Source organism: Pan paniscus, chromosome 4 (assembly GCF_029289425.2).
Source record: "Pan paniscus chromosome 4, NHGRI_mPanPan1-v2.0_pri, whole genome shotgun sequence".
NCBI classification, from domain to species: domain Eukaryota; kingdom Metazoa; phylum Chordata; class Mammalia; order Primates; family Hominidae; genus Pan; species Pan paniscus.
In genome coordinates this window covers 114722278-114741340 of record NC_073253.2, presented here as the reverse complement: position 1 = coordinate 114741340, position 19063 = coordinate 114722278, and the positions used below count along the sequence as shown (strand labels likewise).

Below are 19063 nucleotides of genomic sequence, written 5' to 3'. Positions count from 1 at the left end.
AACATTAAAAATACTTTTTGCAATTATATACAAAGAGAATTGTATCCGTAACATGTGACACTGTTACCATTTAAACGTATAGCTAAAATTCTAGTAGTAATAATAATAACTTATACTGATATGTGTGTACTTCACATTTCAATAAAACTGCTATGTACACTGATGCATTTAATCTCCAGATAGCTTTTTAAGAGAGTGGCAGTAACAATTGTTCCTACTTTCACAGATAAGAAAACAGTTTGGAAAAGATTACCCTACCACGGGTCCCTAAATCTATAAGAAACGGCAAAATTTACACTAGAAATTGGACCTACTACAGTACCACTCTGCTCCTCAAATGTGTTAAGCAAGTTTCTTTTACCCTAAAAAGATCATTAGTTCCACTAAGCAAAAAAAAAAAAAAAAAAAAATCACATTTGTTGGGGGAGGATATGAAGGAAAAAATAAATCAACCACCCAACTCAAATAGCTTTCAAATAGGTAGCAAAAAAATGGTAAGAGTATGATAGTCAAGGGTCAAGTCTTTTCAGCTGAAACCATCAAAATGTTCCAAAGTGTGATACATTTGTACATTTTCCATATAAAATCTAGTTCATAACCCTGGAGGGTTTTTTTTTAACATAAATCTTTTCCTTGTTACTGTCATTTTAAATAAATCAGTGACTCGGACAGTCTATTAACTACAGAAGATTTTTCCTAAAAAGCATTCCCAAAATTTTGTCAAATACGTGCTATATTGGGAATGTACGAATATTGGGAAATCCTTTTCGTTTTTTCTTGAGACAGGGTATCACTGTCACCCAGGCTGAGTGCAGTGACACAATGATAGCTCACTGAAGTCTCAAACTCCCAGGCTCAAACCATCCTCCTGCCTCAGCCTCCTGAGTAGCTAAGACTACAGGCATGCACCACCACACCTGGCCTTTTTTTTTTTTTTTTTTTTGGCAAAGACAGCGGGCCTTGCTATGTTGCCCAGGCTGGTCTTGAACTCATGGCCTCAAGCAATCCTCCTGCCTCAGCCTCCCAAAGTGTTGGGTTTACAGGCGTGAGCCACTGCACCCAGCCAGGATCCAAGGAATTCTAAAACACACTTAGATCCGATAAAAAGTATTCTATAAGTAGGTAAATAGATAACTAAGTACAAGGTACCAAATTATCAGGCATCAATAGCCTGAAAATAGAACCACGTGTTTGTGAGAATGCCTGTTACCCCACATTCTCACAACATTGGTTATTATCATTGCCTTCAGTCTGACAATTACATGATTATAATTTGTAGCTCATTATTTTAGTCTACATTTTTTTGAGCACTAGTAAAGTAATATTTTATTTTCATGGCTTATATTTATATTTATTATTGTTTTGCCTATTTAGTTCACATTTCATTTGGGATACTTGCTTACAGATTTGTAAATGTCCTTTATTTATAAAAGATCTTAATTCTTTGTTACATAAGATATGAATCATAAATTCCTTTACTGAAATGTTGAGAGAGAAATAAAGTTCATATCTGAGCATCAATATTACTTGATGAGTATTATGTACATTGCTTTTTACCCCATCTCAGGGTAAAAGTCAGTCCTTACTCTGAACTAAAGGTCCTATGTGATCTGGCCTTCTAGGACCCCTCTGCCCTCATCTCTCACTTTTGTCTCCCTTATGACCTTGCTCGCTATATAACCACACTGGCTCCCTTCCTAACCCTAAAACATACCATGCCTGCTGCAGCCTCAGTAACCTGGCTTCAGCTGCTTCCTCTGCCAGGGATGCTGCGACAGCAGATCTCCTCAAGGCGCACTCCTTCACTTCCTGCAGTCTCTCCTTAAAAGTCTTCTTTCAGCATTTTCTGTTCCATTCACTCATTTTTTTCTCCACAGCACCTACATCTATTATATTTTTACATATGTATTTCTTGATTATCTGTCCCTCCACTGCTCCCCACTAGAATATATGCACCATGAAAGTAGGGACCCTGTTTTATTCCCACTATATTCCTCTGGCATCTAGAACAGTGTTTGCTACATAATAGATGCTTAATAAATACATGTTAGATGAATAAATGAATCTATTTGATGTTAAGTCTATTAACCTTATTACTTTTTTTAAAACTGGCAAATGACAAAATAACGAATTGCTAAGAACTACTCTAGCTCTTAAAATGACAAATAGCTAAGAGCTACTCTAAATTTATTCAAAGGTTTTCCCCCATAATCCAGATTGGTGATAGTCATGGAGGTATCCAAGGGAGATGTGGGTATTTCATGTACGGCTCATTTATTATAAGCTGGAATTCACATGTGCCTTCTTATGATCTTTCTCCCTGTATTATATCAGTTTCACTTATTCAATCAGTATATATTCTTGATTACTAAGTACTATACTTACCGTTGCGGAGAGTATATCAGTGCCTAAAGCAGCCTGGGATGGTTTAAATATTTAGCCCCTCCAAAACTCACACTGAAATTTAATCCCTGATGTGACAGTATAGAGATGTGGGGCCTTGGCCGGGCACGGTGGCTCACACCTGTAATCCCTGCACTTTGGGAGGCCGAGGCGGGCGGATCACGAGGTCAGGAGATTGAGACCATCCTGGCTAACACGGTGAAACTCCATCTCTACTAAAAATACAAAAAAAAAAAATTAGCTGGGCACGGTGGCAGGCACCTGTAGTCCCAGCTACTTGGGAGGCTGAGGCAGGAGAATGGCGTGAACCCGGGAGGCGGAGCTTGCAGTGAGCCGAGTTAGCGCCACTGCAGTCCGGCCTGGGCAAAAGAGGGAGACTCCCTCTCAAAAAAAAAAAAAAAAGAGATGTGGGGCCTTTAAAAAGTGATTGAATTGTGAGGGCTCTGCCCTTATAAATGCATTAATCTATTCATGGACTAATAGATTAATCGGGTAATGAATTAACAGGTTATCATGGGAGTGAGACTAGTGGCTTTATAAGAAGAGGAAAAGAGACAAGAGCCAGCACACTCAGCCTCTTGCCCTGTGATGCCCTGTGCCATCTCGGGACTCTACAGAGTCCCCACCAGAAAGGAGGCCCTCCTCACCAGATGTAGCCCCTCAGCACTGGACTACTCAGCCTACATAACTATAAAAAATAAATTCCTTTTTTAAAATACATTACCCGGTTTTAAGTGTTCTGTTATAAGCAACAGAAAACAGACTAAGACACAGAGCTTTTCCTGTAAGCATCTAGGAGAAACATGTATAAGGGGGCTAGGATGTGCCTTGAGTCAACAAGACCTCAGTCAACAAGACCTTCACTTTGATATATCCAGTTCTTGAGCAGAGTGAGTCATATATGGTAAGCAGGGACTGATATTGGTTCCTTTCTCTTCCCTTTCCGAAAGTCTTTAATTTTTTGTCATTTACCCTGACCATAATCCTGGAAGTTAGCTAAGACAGCTATAAACAGAGAGGTCATATAATTAGGCAGCAGAGCCAGGATTTAAAACTTGGCCTGACTTCAAAGGCAATGCACCTTGCCCACTACAGTTCACCTTCCAGCTGTCAAGATCCCATAGGGGTTAAAAACAATGGCTCTAGCATCAGGCCACAGGAAGTTAAGACTCAGCTTTACCATTATTATGTAACTGTAGCACGGAAAAGTCATGTCAATCTTACTTAAAAAGATTGTAATTCAATTTACCCAAAGGTGTTACTTCAGTTCAAGAGTAGAACTCCCTTTCTTTTACTAAGGAGTTCTTTTTGCTCCTTTTTGTCAGTGCTTCTTGTGTTTATGTCCTCAAAATAAAACTTACTATTCAGAGAACTAGATATAGCTCACCTACTGAGGAAACCTCAAAACTACTGAATTCCCAATAACCTACTTAAGATATGCACAAGCATTTCCTGAAAGATGTAATTTACACAAAAGCAAATGTCCCTTTTTACAGTATCAGCCTAAGGCTTAGCAGTTCTTATACCAAATTTAAATATCCCATAAGCTTTATATTATGGAATATAAAACAGCAATCATATTAACACAAAATTGGAGACTATCTTAAATGATGCCCCTAACTTTTGGCTTAACCAAATGGTTTCCTTTGGCCAATGAAATGTCGGTAGAAGTGACATGCCACTTCTAAAAAGAGGTCAGGAGTTCAAGACCAGCCTGGCCAAGATGGTGAAACCGCATCTCTACTTAAAAAAAAAAAAAAAAAATTAGCCAGGCTTGGTGGCAGGCGCCTGTAATCCCAGCTACTTGGGAGGCTAAGGCAGAGAACTGCTTGAACCCAGAGGCAGACGTTGCAGTGAGCCAAGATCACGCCACTGCACTCCAGCCTGGGCAACAGAGCAAGACTCCATCTCAAAAAAAAAAAAAAAATTAGTGTGTGTGATGCAACTTGGAAACACAGTGTCTATGGTGTACATGTAAAAAGGCTAACAGGTAAGACACAGACTTTAAAAAGGAATAGAAAACAACAGTCAAAATTTCTGCACTTCCACATGGATTGAATTCTCCTCCTTAATACTAAACTAAATCTGGCTCTTCATTCAAGTTTATGAAATATTTTTCTTCTATATTCTTGGACTTTTATCAGGACTTGACACAATTATCATCTCTACTATAATAATGCAATGACAAAATAGATAGACACAGCATCTCTGTTTAATTTTTTCTTAGAATTCAAACACTCCTAATCTGAATTTAAGAAATTGAGAGGGAACAGGGAAATAAAGGAAAATTGATGCACAGGAACACACTGTTATAAAATTTTTTATAAAACAGGTTTATAAACTAAGTTTATATCTTAGTCAAGAACAAAAAAAAGAAATGTATTCAACCAATCTCAAACACACCCTTCCCCCAAAAAAGTATATCAACAATAAAATAACCAATGAACAAAGTACCTTCTTTGCACAAAGAAATATTCTAGGTCCTTTAGTAGATACAAAAGATAAAATAAGATCCTTGCCGTTATGGAATTGAGCAGAAAAGATGTAAATAAATAAAAACATATAAGGTAAAAATATTAAGAACTAAATAGTAACATAAAAAGAGAAGGAAAATTAAAAATAGTAACAGCATGTGTCTTTAGGCCTCAACATGAGCTATTCTTGGGAAAATCTGACAAAGTGGGCCTGAAATATATACTCGCTGTCCAAATAATACAATGTCAAAATTCATCCCTGCCAGAAGAAGCAGATTGGATTAGCAGACAGTGGCTATGATCTTAAACAAGGAACATCCAAAGCGTCAGTGTTCCTTCCATAAAGATAAGCTACACATCCACAATGAAGGAGAAAAGTGCTCTGCTTAGGGCTTGTTTAGAAAACCTGGTTGCTTGCTTACTCTTTTGTTATATGTGTCTCCCTGAACAAACTGATGAAAATTCATCTCTCTGTATTGCCTCGTTAAGATGTCAGAAAGCTGAAATTAGAAGATCATTGTGGGCCCACAATTTTATCCCAGGAAATATGCTAATAAGTACTGGGTCCTACATATCCCCCTGCACTTAGCACCCATTTCGTTATTCCCCAGAAAGGCTCAGTTGTGGACAAATTCGTTTCTGTGTCCACACCAACTGTCAAGCACATTAGATCAGTCCAAACCATGCAGATTACTAAAACCTCCCACCTTTAGGATTCTTCAATACAGTATCTTCCATCTGACCCCTCCATAAACAAAAACTCACGTAACTGCCCCCTCAATTAAATTTTTTTAAAACGCTTCCAGTTGAAAAGTTCTGATGAAAGAGTCAAGAAACCCATACTTTAGATTCCTTGACTCCAAACTTCCAGTTCTCAAAATTCAGTTATTTCTTACTTTTATCAATACACTTACAGGGGCTCTCTTTTGATCTCGCACCAGTAGACAAACCTCCTGTCTCAAAAAATTATAGCCTACAATTTACTGAAGTCAAGAATTTCCTTTTATACAATAAATGCTTGTCCCCACCCTTTTCTGTGAGAAACAGGGTTTTGCGCCATCACCCAGATTGGAGTGCAGTGGTATAATCATAGTTCTCTGCAGGCTCGAACTCCTGGTCTCAAGCGATCCTCCCACCTCAGCCTCCTGAGTCACTGGAGTTATAGCCACAAGCCAGCATGCCTACCCTCTAGCCCTTCGTTATCAATTCTGTTAAGCTGGGAATTCTGTGAAACTGGTTCACTTTTAAAAGTAATTTAGAAAGACAGCCTTAGTCGGGGTAAAAACCTTCTGGCAAAAGTAAAAATTAATAATAAAATTCAACCTTGACAAATTATTTGATAGAAAGACAAAGATAGCTTGTGAAGATTGTATTTCAGTTATCAGCTACAGATTAAAAAGAAAAACACACCAACTTACCAACAACTAACGCTCCTCTTTCTGCAAAAGCCAGGGCATAGGCTCGGCCCAATCCTAATCAAAAACAAAATAATCAGAAAGTTGAAGAAATGTCAGCATAATTTTTTTGGTCCGCTCAACTCAATCCCCATTTAAAGAAATTGGTGAACAATTAATTAAATGTTAATGATACTCTCAACCTATCCTATCACTGACATTCTCAACCTATCCACTCTCTTCTGCTTGCAGAGGTTGGAAAGCTTAAAACTGTATTTTTCCACCTATTCTACTACCGTTTCCTACATTCTACTTAGCTGCTAGGATGCTGTGAATTGGGTTCCACCATCTGATGCATCTGCATAAAATTTAGAAGGTGTAAGTGAGACAGAGACCACCTTACTGGGAGTTCTGGCTGTTGTTGTTAAGAAGCTAGTTTTCTTGAAAGTTCCTAGGTATTCAGAAACTGACTATAGCAGCGACTTCTTCATTCAGCTCCCTAATCCCTGGATGGCAGCTTCCATACTTCAGGTCCCTAGTGCCAGTGCTACTTGGGCTGTGGCACAGCTCCAATGACAGCCTCAGAGGTATTGCCTCCTCTAATGGATCAATTTCCTATTGTTTCAGAAGTTATTCTAAGAAGACCTGCCTAAAACCTAATTGCCTGTATTGAATCCTTTGCTGCTTAAAATATCTAGTGGTTTCTGTATCCCACAGTGAACCTTGACTACACAGTCATCAAATACAGAAAATATTTAATTCTGACTCAAAACTATAAGGTGTAAATTTATATATCCAAAAAGAAATTTTATATATATATATATATACACACACAGAGAGAGAGAGAAAGTTTTGCTTTTTTTCTTTTCTTTTGAGATGCAGTCTCACTCTGTCGCTCAGGCTGGAGTGCAGTGGCGTGATCTCGGCTCACTGCAACCTCCACCTCCCAGGTTCAGGTGATTGTCCTGCCTCAGCCTCACGAGTAGCTGGGACTACAGGCGCCCGCCACCACGCCCAGCTAATTTTTGTATTTTTAGTAGAGATGGGGTTTCACCATGTTGGCCAGGATGGTCTCGATCTCTTGACCTCGTGATCAGCCCACCTCGGCCTCCCAAAGTGCTGGGATTACAGGCGTGAGCCACCACCATCCCCAGCCAAGAGAGAAGTTTTATAGGCATAGAGTATCTCGGGAAAAACACATTAGAAACTGGCAATTAGTGGTTACCTCTGGAGAACAGAACTATGTGGCTAGCAACAAGGGGTGGAAGGCTTACTTCTGGATTGTTTTTCTGTATTGTTTACATTTTTTAATATGTGTATATTTTTTACATTTTAAGTTAATTGATAAATTTCATTGACAAATGAATAAATTTAATTAACAATTTATATTTAGTATAAATTAATCAATAAGTATACAAATAACAAACTGAGATACATAAATTATTAGCCCCTTCCAAAAACAACCCAAGGCCAGGAGTAGTGACACACATCTGTAATCCCAACACTTTATGAGACAGAGGTGGGCGGATCATTTGAGGTCTGGAGTTCAAGACCAGCCTGGCCAACAGGGTGAAACCCCGTCTCTATTAAAACCACAAAAATCAGCCGGGTGTGGTGGTGTGCACCTGTACCCCCAGCTACTTGGGAGGCTGAGGTAGGAGAATTGTTTGAACCTGGAAGGCAGAGGTTGCAGTCAGCCGAGATCATGTCACTGCACTCCAGCCTCGGCAACAGAGCAAGACTCCCTCTCAAACAAAAACAAAAAGAACCAAAAATATACAGTTTTCCAAAACTAGGAAATTTCACCAAATAACTTATTTTAGAATTTAATCCAAGCAGAAGGATCACTTGAGGCCAGGAGTTTGAGACCAGCCTGGGCAACAAAGCGAGACTCCATCTCTTGAAAACATTTAAAAATTAGCTGGGCGTGGTGGCACACGCCTATAGTCCTAGCTAGTCTGGAAGCTGACGCAAAAGAATCACTTGAGCCCAGGAGTTCAAGGTTACAGTGAGCCATGATCGGGTCACTGCACTCCAGCCTGGGTACAGAGTAAAACCTTTAGCTCTGAAAAAAAAAAAAAATTTAATCAACTCTGAATGGGTAAGAGAGAATTTAACCAGTTTATGAACAGCAAGTGCTAAGTTCATAACTGTCTAGTCACAACTCATTGTTTCACAAAATCAATTTTGTGGGTTACAATTACAATTTATAAATAAAACAGAATAGAAAATAAATTTCAGGATGCACTGCCTGTACTACACACTGTATCATGAACTGGTTTTAAATACAGATGTGTGTGCATGTGTAAGTGTACTGAGTACTGGTGTAAAATGTACTGCATACCATGTGTAAGTATGCTAATGGTGTCAAAAGAAGTAGTCCTATCCTTGAATGATTTTCAGATATAGCCCCTGAAAAGGAAAGTCTCCTTAGCGATGGCAAAAACGTCTTAGAATGTAATCCCTGGACCTCCTGCATGAAAATTATCCAAGAGCTGTCAAAAAAGATTTAAAACACCAAGCGTTGTAAAATACATTATTTACAATAAAAGCAAAGTGTAAACAAAATGTTTTCCTAAAAACATTTAGAAGGTACGGCTACACCCAAATACATGCCCATGCAGAGATAACCAGACAGCTATGGGTATAAAATACTTGGCTATTCATCAATACTGAAAGCATTTTCTGAAAGGCAGCATAAGAAGCCACTTTATCAATACAGATATGAAAGTACATAGGAATTAATTGACAGAATTCCAGTTTGTAACGTTTAACATATAACTCAAATAATTCATGCATTAGGGCCTTTCCAGGTATAAGGTACTACCAGTGGAGAATCAAAGGTGCATAATGTCAAGATCCCTGCACTTGGAGGTTACAGAGGTTACCCACTGGTTAGAAACTAATGTAAAATCTCACTGCACAGCATCTATGTTGGTATGAATGGTTTGTTTTAATTTTTTATACTTTAAAAAATGGGGTTATTTCACATAACAATTTTCCATTTTGCCGCTCCTGAAATACAGGCAACTTTCCCACTGGCCGGTCCACTTTGGAATTCTCTGCTCTCCAGTTCCTCAGATGTGCCCATCCTACTCCCATTTTCTTTCTCCATCATACGCCTGACCCCTGTGCGCATTTGAGCTTACAACCTCTGCCAAGACTCCAGTGGATTTCGAGAACAGTTTGTGACTTGCTAAGCATACAAACTCCAACGGGGAAGGGCTCTTATCAGACGCCCTCTTTAAAGAAGGTCCTCTCACGAACTTAAAATCTTACGACAGAGGGAAACAAACACTGAACGACTGAATGACTTTTCAGGAGCTGACATCTCTGCGCTTCAGGGGGCGAATTCCAGCCCCCGCCCCTCGCGGCTTTTCAGTCCTTTAAAAGACTAGGCAAAGATCTAAGAGAGTTAACTGCAGGAAGAGTAACAATCGATGCCCACAGATAAGGGTCAGGGAGAACTTTCACCCAGTTTTGCAATCAGCAGCCCAGCCTGGCCTCTCCTCTCAGGCAGGACCTTGGGAAGCCCACACCGGGGTGCTGGGGAGAAGCGGGCTGTACCTGCTTGAGAGACCAGGTGTTTCCGGCTCTTTCCTCCTCAAGAGATGCGGTGCCTCAAGAATAACCATTCCCCTCCCCACCACCTCAGCGGGGTGACCTCAGCTGCGGCTGCGCGCGTATCCCGGCCCGAAAAGAGCAGCCAGCTGCGCCTCAGCAAGGGGCGCGGCCTCCAACCTTCGCATGCTCACCTGCCCCCGCGCCGGTGACCAGTACCACCCGCCCGTCGAACCTCAGCGGTGAGTCCATGAATAAGGCCTGCAACGACACACACACGAACAAGCAGAGCCGCTGGACGCCGACTGCGGGACAGGAGGAGGCGGGGAATGGCGGGGGCGGGACGAGGGTCAGTGACTTGCCAATTTCTGGTAGGAAGATGAGCGCAGAGCGCGCGGCTCCCTTGGAATCCTGGGAAATGTAGTTAAGAGTGACTCCACTCGCTGGAAGGACTTGCCTTCCAAGGGCCATTTCTGCGGCTGGAAGCAATGAGAGCTGCTAGGACCTGTGTAGAAGAGTAGTTGACTCAACACCTTGCGTTCACCTATTCACCTGTCGTTTCATCATTCACTCAATAAACGTTTTCTGGGTTTAGTTGCTGACCTAGAGAAACAGCATGCGGCCCCTATCCTTGAGGGGCTTCCAGAGATAGCCTCTGGGAAGGAAAGTCCCCCTTAGGGATGGTAAAGATTTTTCAGTGTAATAATCCCTGCACTTCTACATGCAAACATCAGGGAACTGTCAAAATGCAGAGTCCTGGACCCCCCCACTGCTTACCTCCCAAAATAGAATCTCAAGGGGCAAAAACATTTTGACAAGTGTTCCTAAATGATCTTGCGTTTGTATGTTGAGAACAGTCATAGTTCAATCAACATTTATTGAGCATCTCCTGAGTTTTGATAGGATCCTCAAGCTACTCAGAGTCAGATGGTAAACTTTCAATAACGGTGCAGCCTAGACTTGTGACCAATGTGTGTCAAATAGCACCAGTGTGCTAATGGTGTCAAAATAAACAGACCCTATCCCCGCTGGGGAGAAAGAGGAAAAACTTTCTGAAGGAGGAAGCAGGACCTAAAGTGGCGACCCCTGCAAAGAAAGAAGGGCATTACAGGCAGCACAAACACTAGCTAGGTTTGCGGAGAAAGAGGGTAAAGCCACAAAAGCAAAGCCAGCAAGATCATGTTTAGATGTTTGAATTTTGTGCTGAAAACGGTTTTAAGTAGGATTACTCCAGAGAGTGATGGGAACACATTTACACTATGGAAAGATCACTTTGCCCATTATGGAGGATTGATTGGATGTTGCGGGAAGTCACGGACCCCAAACAGAGGGACCTGCTGGAGCCGCAGCAGAGGAACATAAATTGTGAAGATTTCACGGACATTTATCAGTTCCCAAATAATACTTTTATAATTTCTTATGCCTGTCTTTACTTTAATCTCTTAATCCTGTTATCTTCGTAAGCTGAAGATGTACGTCACCTCAGGACCACTGTGATACTTGTGTTAACTGTACAAATTGATTGTAAAACGTGTGTTTGAACAATATGAAATCAGTGCACCTTGAAAAAGAACAGAATAACAGCAATTTTTAGGGAACAAGGGAAGTCAGCCATATGGTCTGACTGCCTGCGGGGTTGGGCAAAAAGAGCCATATTTTTCTTCTTGCAGAGAGCCTATAAACGGACGTGCAAGTAGGGAAGATATCACTAAATTCTTTTCCTAGCAAGGAATATTAATATTAATACCCTGGGAAAGGAATGCATTCCTGGGGGAGGTCTATAAACGGCTACTCTGTCTTATGTGGTTGAGATAAGGACTGAGATATGCACTGGTCTCCTGCAGTACCCTCAGGCTTACTAGGGTGGGGAAAAACCCGGCCCTGGTAAATCTGTGGTCAGACCAGTTGTCTGCTCTTGAACCCTGTTTCTGTTGTTTAAGATGTTTATCAAGATAATATGTGCACCGCTGAATATAGACCCTTATCAGTAGCTCTGCTTTTGCCCTTTGTCTTGTGATCTTTGTTGGACCCTTATTAGTAGTTCTGCTTTTGCCCTTTGTCCTGTTCCCTCAGAAGCATATGATCTTTGTTCTGCTTTTTGCCCTTTGAAGCATGTGATCTTTGTACCTACTCTCTGTTCTTACACCCCCTTCCCTTTTGCAACCCTTAATAAAAAACTTGCTGGTTTGAGGCTCAGGTGGGCATCATGGTCCTACTGATATGTGATGTCACCCCCGGCAGCCCAGCTGTAAAATTCCTCCCTTTGTACTCTTTCTCTTTATTTCTCAGCTGACTGACACTTATGGAAAATAGAAAGAACCTATGTTGAAATATTGGGGTCAGGTTCCCCCGATAATTAGAGGTGGGCAAGGAGAACATAGAAAAGATTTGGGGGAAATTATGGAAACCAGAAGTAAGGCAGAGGAAATGTTGAAGAAGAAATGTTGAGATAAACTGTATTTGCAAATGGAACTGACAGGGATAGAAGGCAGGGAAATTCTGGGCAGAAGAGGGCAGGTCCCCAGCGACGGCTCCACCCTCAAGCCTGAAAACACGGCCCAAAGTGAGAACATGCATCCCTGTTTTCCCTCTTGAATGTTGCCTTTTCCAAAACCACCTGTGGTCCCCCTGCCCCCCATCCTGTGCCCATAAAAACCCCAGGCAGAGAGGAGAGGAGAGAAGAAACAGCTCGACTTCAGAGGTATGGCTTGATGGCGTTGCTCCTGGGGAAGATCACCTTCTCACTCCATCCCCTTTTCAGCTCCCCTTCCCACTGACAGCCACTCTCATCGGCAATAAAATCCTCTGCATTCACCATTCTTCAATTTGTTCCTGTGACCTAATTTTTCCTGGATGCCAAACAAGAGCTCAGGTGCCACAGGTGTGACACTAAAGGCTGTCACACTGACCCTCTGCCCTCACTGGCAGAGAGCAACTGCCTCACACCAAAAAACAGAGGGCCCACTGAGCTGTTTAACATTTAAGCCATCAGTGGATGGCAAAGTTAAAAGAGCACTGTAACACACACCCTCTGGGGCTTCAGGGGCCTCAGGTACCCCTCTAGACACTGCCAAGGGCCACACAGAGTTTTGCTCCTGCATGCACTGGCCCCAGCTCCTGCACCTACTCACCTGTGCTCCCCTTCCTGTGAGGGGTGGAATGCAGTGGGACCCAGTGAGTGGAGTCCACCCCTGCCAGAACCAAAGCGGCCAGCTAGTTCTAGATCCTATGTGCTCCAGTTCCTGCCCCCACCCATGAAGGGGTCAGGAAAATTTCCTGCTTCAGAACTAGTCTTTTTGATTAATTAGATGTAGATATGAGGAAAGAGCAACTGAAATAATCCTATATTTTGATTTGAAAATCTAGATTACGATGGGCCATTCATCAAAATAAATAGTGGAGAAAGAGTGGCTTTGGAGGGGTTATGGCTCCAATTTTAGACAAACTGCATCTGGGAAGGGGAAGCGAAACTATGGCTAGAGACACCTAGGAGACAGCTGTGGTTCTAGAGCTCTGACAGCTTGGTTTCTGTTATAAATAAAGTTTCGGTGCCACAGAAGAAATAGCACTCAAATATAAAATTTTTTTTTTCTTCTCAGCAAGGCAGTTTACTTCTATAGAAGGTTGCACTCTCACAGATGGAGCAATGGTGAGCGCACACCCGGACAAGGGAGGGGAAGGGGTCCTTATTCCTGATGCATGTAGCCCCTGCTGCTGTGTCATTCCCCTATTGGCTAGGGTTAGTCCACACAGGTTAAACTAATTCCAGTTGGCTAATTTAAAGAGAGTGACAGGGTGAGCGGTTTGGCAGGAAAAATGGTTATGGCAGAGAGGACATCGGAATGAGTCAGGGTAGAGAATGAGCAGGTAATCAGAATGAGATAGGGTGGAGCAGGTAATCAGAAAAGGTTGCTTTATGAGGAAGTTAAGTTTCAAAGTAGAAGGCAAAGAATTGAATACACTGACATACTGATTCTTTTAAAAGAAATTTAGAACTCATATCTAACAACTCCTCCTCTTGCATTTCCTTACAGCTCTTTCTCTTCAAACTTCTTTAACATGTCTTGGCTTAGTTGTTCTGCTTGATTTTCCAAAAGAAGAAGCTTCTCTGGATAAGGTGGAGGATAGTTAAGGGAGGATTTAGTAAGTGCCGTTTCTATGAGCCTCTGCACCAACCCACAGATGTATGGTATGATACAGCACCCAACAAGAATAAGTACACCCATTACGGCTGCAAGGGAAGTGAGAATTGAGGCTATTATTCCTTTCCATTTACCGAACCACTTTTCTAGGCATCCTGTAAAGGGGCCATTTACCCCTAGTTGCTGGCTAACTCTTTGGACAGAGCAGTCAGATCTTGCAATGCCTTTGTTATACTTCCATTAGGGGCGGTATTGTTTGGGATGAAGGTACAACATTGAGTTTTAATCATGACGCAAACTCCTCCTCTTTCGGCTAATATCATGTCTCAGGCTATCCTATTTTCCCAAGCCATCTGGCTAGTAGCCCCTAATTGCTCAGCTATTCTTTTAACAGCATCTCTAGGGTAGTTAATAAATCGCTGTTGGTTGCAATAAATGTAGTTTATCCAACCTACATTTTTATTAATTGTCACTTACCAAAATACTGGCTGAAATCCTGCAGCTATTTGATTTTGGGCTTTAAATTGATCTGGTATTCCCGGTGGGACTCCAATTGCGTCTAAATAGACATGAGAGTTGAAAGACCCATAAGGGGCCTCTCTCACTTTACGATGTCTTATTTTTCCTTCCTCCAGTTGATGAAATGCCAGAGTAAAAGAGATAACCAATTGAATTAGACCATAAGTACTGCTCTAATTATTTGGCAGAGTGTCCAGTAAAGGTCCTCCGTAATACCACCATACAACCAGTCAGGGATGAATAAGAGCAGACTGTTGGGTCAGCTCTTGGAAGTGCCTGACTTCCCTGCATCCTGTTAAGTCTCCAGGGAATGCCAAATTTTTCCCCTTGTCATTGGAGACATGAGGTAAAATTGGCTTTGGAAGATGGAGGCTGGATGGCCCTCGGGGGCTGACCCACAGGGTGTTGAACTTTAGGAAATAGCAGAGAAAGAGCTTGGCACAATTTGTTATTCCAGGCGGTAGAATCTTGAAAAAGAGCTACCATGCACTCCATGTCCAGTTGATTTGAGGACTATCCCAGTGGAAAGGGAACAACCTGGGCCTCTGGCCTACTGTGCACACAACCGTAACAGTCGCTTTTGTTTAAAGTGCGAACGGAATATTTAATCCATTTTAACCAGGCATTTACATCTTTTTACCCTGTTTCAATGGCTATGGTTTGCCTTAGGTCTTCTATTTCTACTACTGAGACCTTGCTTTTGTCATTTGGCATGAGGCGAGGCATAGTTTGATTTCATAGGTTTGGGAAAGGGGCAGTTGTAGGAGGTGGAGGAGGGAGAACAAACCACATCTTAAAGAAACCTATAGGATCCTTTCCAGTGACCTCTGCTCCTAAACCATAAAAATGCTCAAAAGTGGGGTTAGAGTTGCTAGTGGTAGGAATAGTAATGGATATAGGCACTGGATTCAGAAAGGAAAGGAAAAGATATATAGACTACGCTTTTCTTACCTTTAATTTGGTAGGGCTTGATCCAGGAACAATGGCCCAGGATTCTGATGATAATGGCGCTTACTTGACTCGGGTGTGATGTGTCCAACCCCCTTCCGCGGTACGAACAACAGTCTCAGTGGTTAGCAGCACTAGGTAGGGTCCTTCCCAGGCTGGCACAAATTTTCCTTCTTTCCACCCTTTGACAAGAATGTGATCCCCAGGCTGGTGCTGATTTACTGGAAATTCTAGGGGTGGTACCTGTGCTAAAAGACATTTAGTTTTGAGAGAAAGGAAAGTGGAAGATAAACCAAGTGTATAATTTCTGAGAAACTGATCTTTTGTTTTAAATTTGGGAACACCAGCAGTGGACTTTATAGTCCTTAGTGCCTCCCTGCTGAGAAATTTCCTTTGGCACCTATTTTTATTAGTTGTTAGACCAAAGAAACCCAAACACCCTTTTACATTTGACAATGCTTTCTGTATGATTTTATACCAGATAAGCTAAATTTTACCTTTATATTAGTGTGTTATTAATGTTAAACTTGATTTTAATAAAACCCTATAGACATAATTATCAAATTTTAATGTCTGACCATAAGGTAAGATTTCAATAGACTCTATTTAACCTTTTATAATTTTGTTAAAGAGCGGTTAGTGTTTTAAGAAAAACCCACTGTGCTTTTATTTTAACGTCCAGTTCACGGAAAAACTGCATGATACCCCTTTAACTTTAGCTACCATGTTTACACATAGAATTTCCTTTACAATTAACGTTTTAAAACTTGCTTAAACCTTTAAAACAAAATATTTTTAACCTTTTAATGTAGGTAAAAATCCACATTCTTATGCCACCTTATAATTTTTTACCAAAAGTATATTTTACTTTTCTTACACACCTTGCACATAAAGTGTTTCTTCAATAGTTTTACACTCAGGAAGCCTAATTACTATTAAATTATGCAACATTTCTTGCATAAATTCTCTGTTATAACTTTTTTTTCACGACTTTCACAGACAATTCCTCAACATGCCTCAACTTTCTGACTTGTTGCAAACATCCCTTTCTTTAAACAACCAGTTAATTTATTTTAGGACAAGAATTTACCATATAACTTTTTTTTAATTTTGAACATTTTTTATTGCTTTCTTACCTTTATAATGTTGCTATGGAAATGTCTGATAATAATCTGATAGTTATTCATATTTACTGAGCAATTTTATCTCTGGAACATTTTATAATTGTCTCTTTGAAATGTTTATTATAATGTATTTAATGTGGGGTATTTAATTATCCATTCTTTCTTTTTTCTTTTTCTTCTTTTTGGGTGAAAAAGGGGGAGAAGAGTCAGGAGGCGGTTGGTAAGCCCGGCAACAAAAGTGGGAAAGAGGCAGGGAGTGGGAAGCCAAAAGCCTACATCACCCAGCATTCCCGGGCGGAATCCCATCCAAGCACTAACCAGGCCTACCCTGCTTAGCTTCCGAGATCAGATGAGATTGGGTGCTTTCAGGTTGGTATGGCTGCCCACAGGCGGTCCCAGGCTCCTGCGGGGGCGCAGGCGGGTGGAAAAGGGGCAGAAGAGTCAAGGGGCAGTTGGGAAGCCTCGCAACAAAACGGGGAAAGAAGGAGGGAGCGGGAAGGCAAAAGCTTAATTATCCATTCTATTTGGAACTCTCTGAACACATTCAATCTGATGTCTTACATATTTGTTTAACTCAGGTAAATCCTTGGTATTATTTTTTCAAGTAGTTCTTCTACTCCATTTACTGCTTTTTTCTCCTTTGGGGACTTCTTTGAGGCGATATTAACATTTCTATTTCTATCCACCATACCTCTTAATGTTTCTCTTACACTTTGTATCACTTTATTCCTTCCTAATGCCTTTAGGGAGTGCTTCTTGACTCTTTCCCTTACCTACTCATTCTTCTGCTAGTCATTGCGTTCAGAGTTTTATTTCAACAATTATCATTTTCTTAATCAATATTTCTAATTTTTTCTTCTTCATTACTGCTTAACCTTTTTTAATGTATATTCTAGATAGCCTGATTTTTTTTATTATACTCTAAGTTCTAGGATACATGTGTACAACGTGCAGGTTTCTTACATAGGTATAGATGTGCCACGTTGGTTGCTGCACCCATCAGCTCGTCATTTACATTAGGTATTTCTCCTAATGCTATCCCTCCCCTAGCCCCCCATCCCACGACAGGCCCCAGTGTGTAATGTTACCTGCCCTGTCTACAAGTAATCTCATTGTTTAATTCCCACCTATGAATAAGAATATGCGGTGTTTGGTTTTCTGTCCTTGTGATAGTTTGCTGAGAATGATGGTTTCCAGCTTCATCCATGTCCCTGCAAAGGACATGAACTCATCCTTTTTTATGGCTGCATAGTATTCCGTGGTGTATATGTGCCACATTTTCTTAATCCAGTCTATCACTGATGGACATTTGGGTTGCTTCCAAGTCTTTGTTATTGTGAATAGTGCTTGCTGCAATAAACATATGTGTGCATGTGTCTTTATAGTAACATGATTTACAATCCTTTCGGTATATACCCAGTAATGGGATTGCTGGATCAAATGGTATTTCTAGTTCTAGATCCTTAAGGGATCACCACACTGTCTTCCACAATGGTTGAACTAATTTGCACTCCCACCAACAGTGTAAAAGCATTCCTATTTCTCCACATCCTCTCCCGCATCTCTTGTTTCCTGACTTTTTAATGATTGCCATTCTAACTGTCATGAGATGGTACCTCATTGCAGTTTTGATTTGCATTTCTCTGATGACCAGTGATGATGAGCATTTTTTCATGTGTCCGTTGGCTGCATAGATGTGTTCTTTAGAGAAGTGTCTGTTCATATTCTTTGACCACTTTTTGATGGGGCTGTTTGTCTTTTTCTTGCAAATTTGTTTGAGTTCTTTATAGATTCTGGATATTAGCCCTTTGTCAGATGGGTAGATTGCATAAATTTTCTCCCATTCTGTAGGTTGCCTGTTCACTCTGATGGTAGTTTCTTTTGCTGTGCAGAAGCTCTTTAGTTTAATTAGATCTCATTTGTCTATCTTGGCTTTTGTTGCCATAGCTTTTGTTGTTTTAGTCATGAAGTCCTTGCCCATGCCTATATCCTGGATGGTATTGCATAGGTTTTCTTCTAGGATTTTTATGGTTTTAGATCTAACATTTAAGTCTTTAATCCATCGTGAATTAATTTTTGTATAAGGTGTAAGGAAGGAATCCAGTTTCAGCTTTCTACATATGGCTAGCCAGTTTTCCCAGCACCATTTATTAAATAGGGAATCCTTTCCCCATTGCTTGTTTTTGTCAGGTTTGTCAAAGATCAGATGGTTGTAGATGTGTGGTGTTATTTCTGAGGGCTCTGTTCTGTTCCATTGATCTATATCTCTGTTTTGGTACCAGTACCATGCTGTTTTGGTTACTGTAGCCTTGTAGTATAGTTTGAAGTCAGGTAGCATGATTCCTCCAGCTTTGTTCTCTTGGATTAGGATTGTTTTGGCAATGCGGGCTCTTTTTTGGTTCCATATGAACTTTAAAGTAGTTTTTTCCAATTCTGTGAAGAAAGTCTTTGATAGCTTGATGGGGATGGCATTGAATCTATAAATTACATTGGGCAGT

At 40.9% G+C, this 19063-nt stretch overlaps 1 protein-coding gene and 1 pseudogene across 4 annotated transcripts in view; both read right to left on the bottom strand.

Moving 5' to 3' along the window:
* The window catches only part of HSD17B4 (hydroxysteroid 17-beta dehydrogenase 4), an 87465-nt gene extending 75444 nt beyond the window's left edge, over positions 1-12021 (bottom strand). Inside the window, exons 1-2 of one of the 4 annotated variants that reach the window (XM_003826707.5) lie at positions 10027-12021; positions 6296-6349 (exon numbers count right to left, since the gene is read on the bottom strand). In XM_003826707.5, coding sequence (XP_003826755.2) covers positions 6296-6349; positions 10027-10303 — 331 coding nt within the window. In that variant the 5' untranslated portion in view covers positions 10304-12021. Of the gene's footprint in view, positions 1-6295; positions 6350-9838 lie in introns of all 4 variants that reach the window. The other 3 variants (XM_003826709.6, XM_003826708.7, XM_008952056.5) reach the window with 3 other exon arrangements.
* Positions 12022-16834: 4813 nt separating this feature from the next.
* LOC129397901 (5S ribosomal RNA) lies at positions 16835-16952 on the bottom strand (annotated as a pseudogene).
* Positions 16953-19063: the final 2111 nt, after the last annotated feature.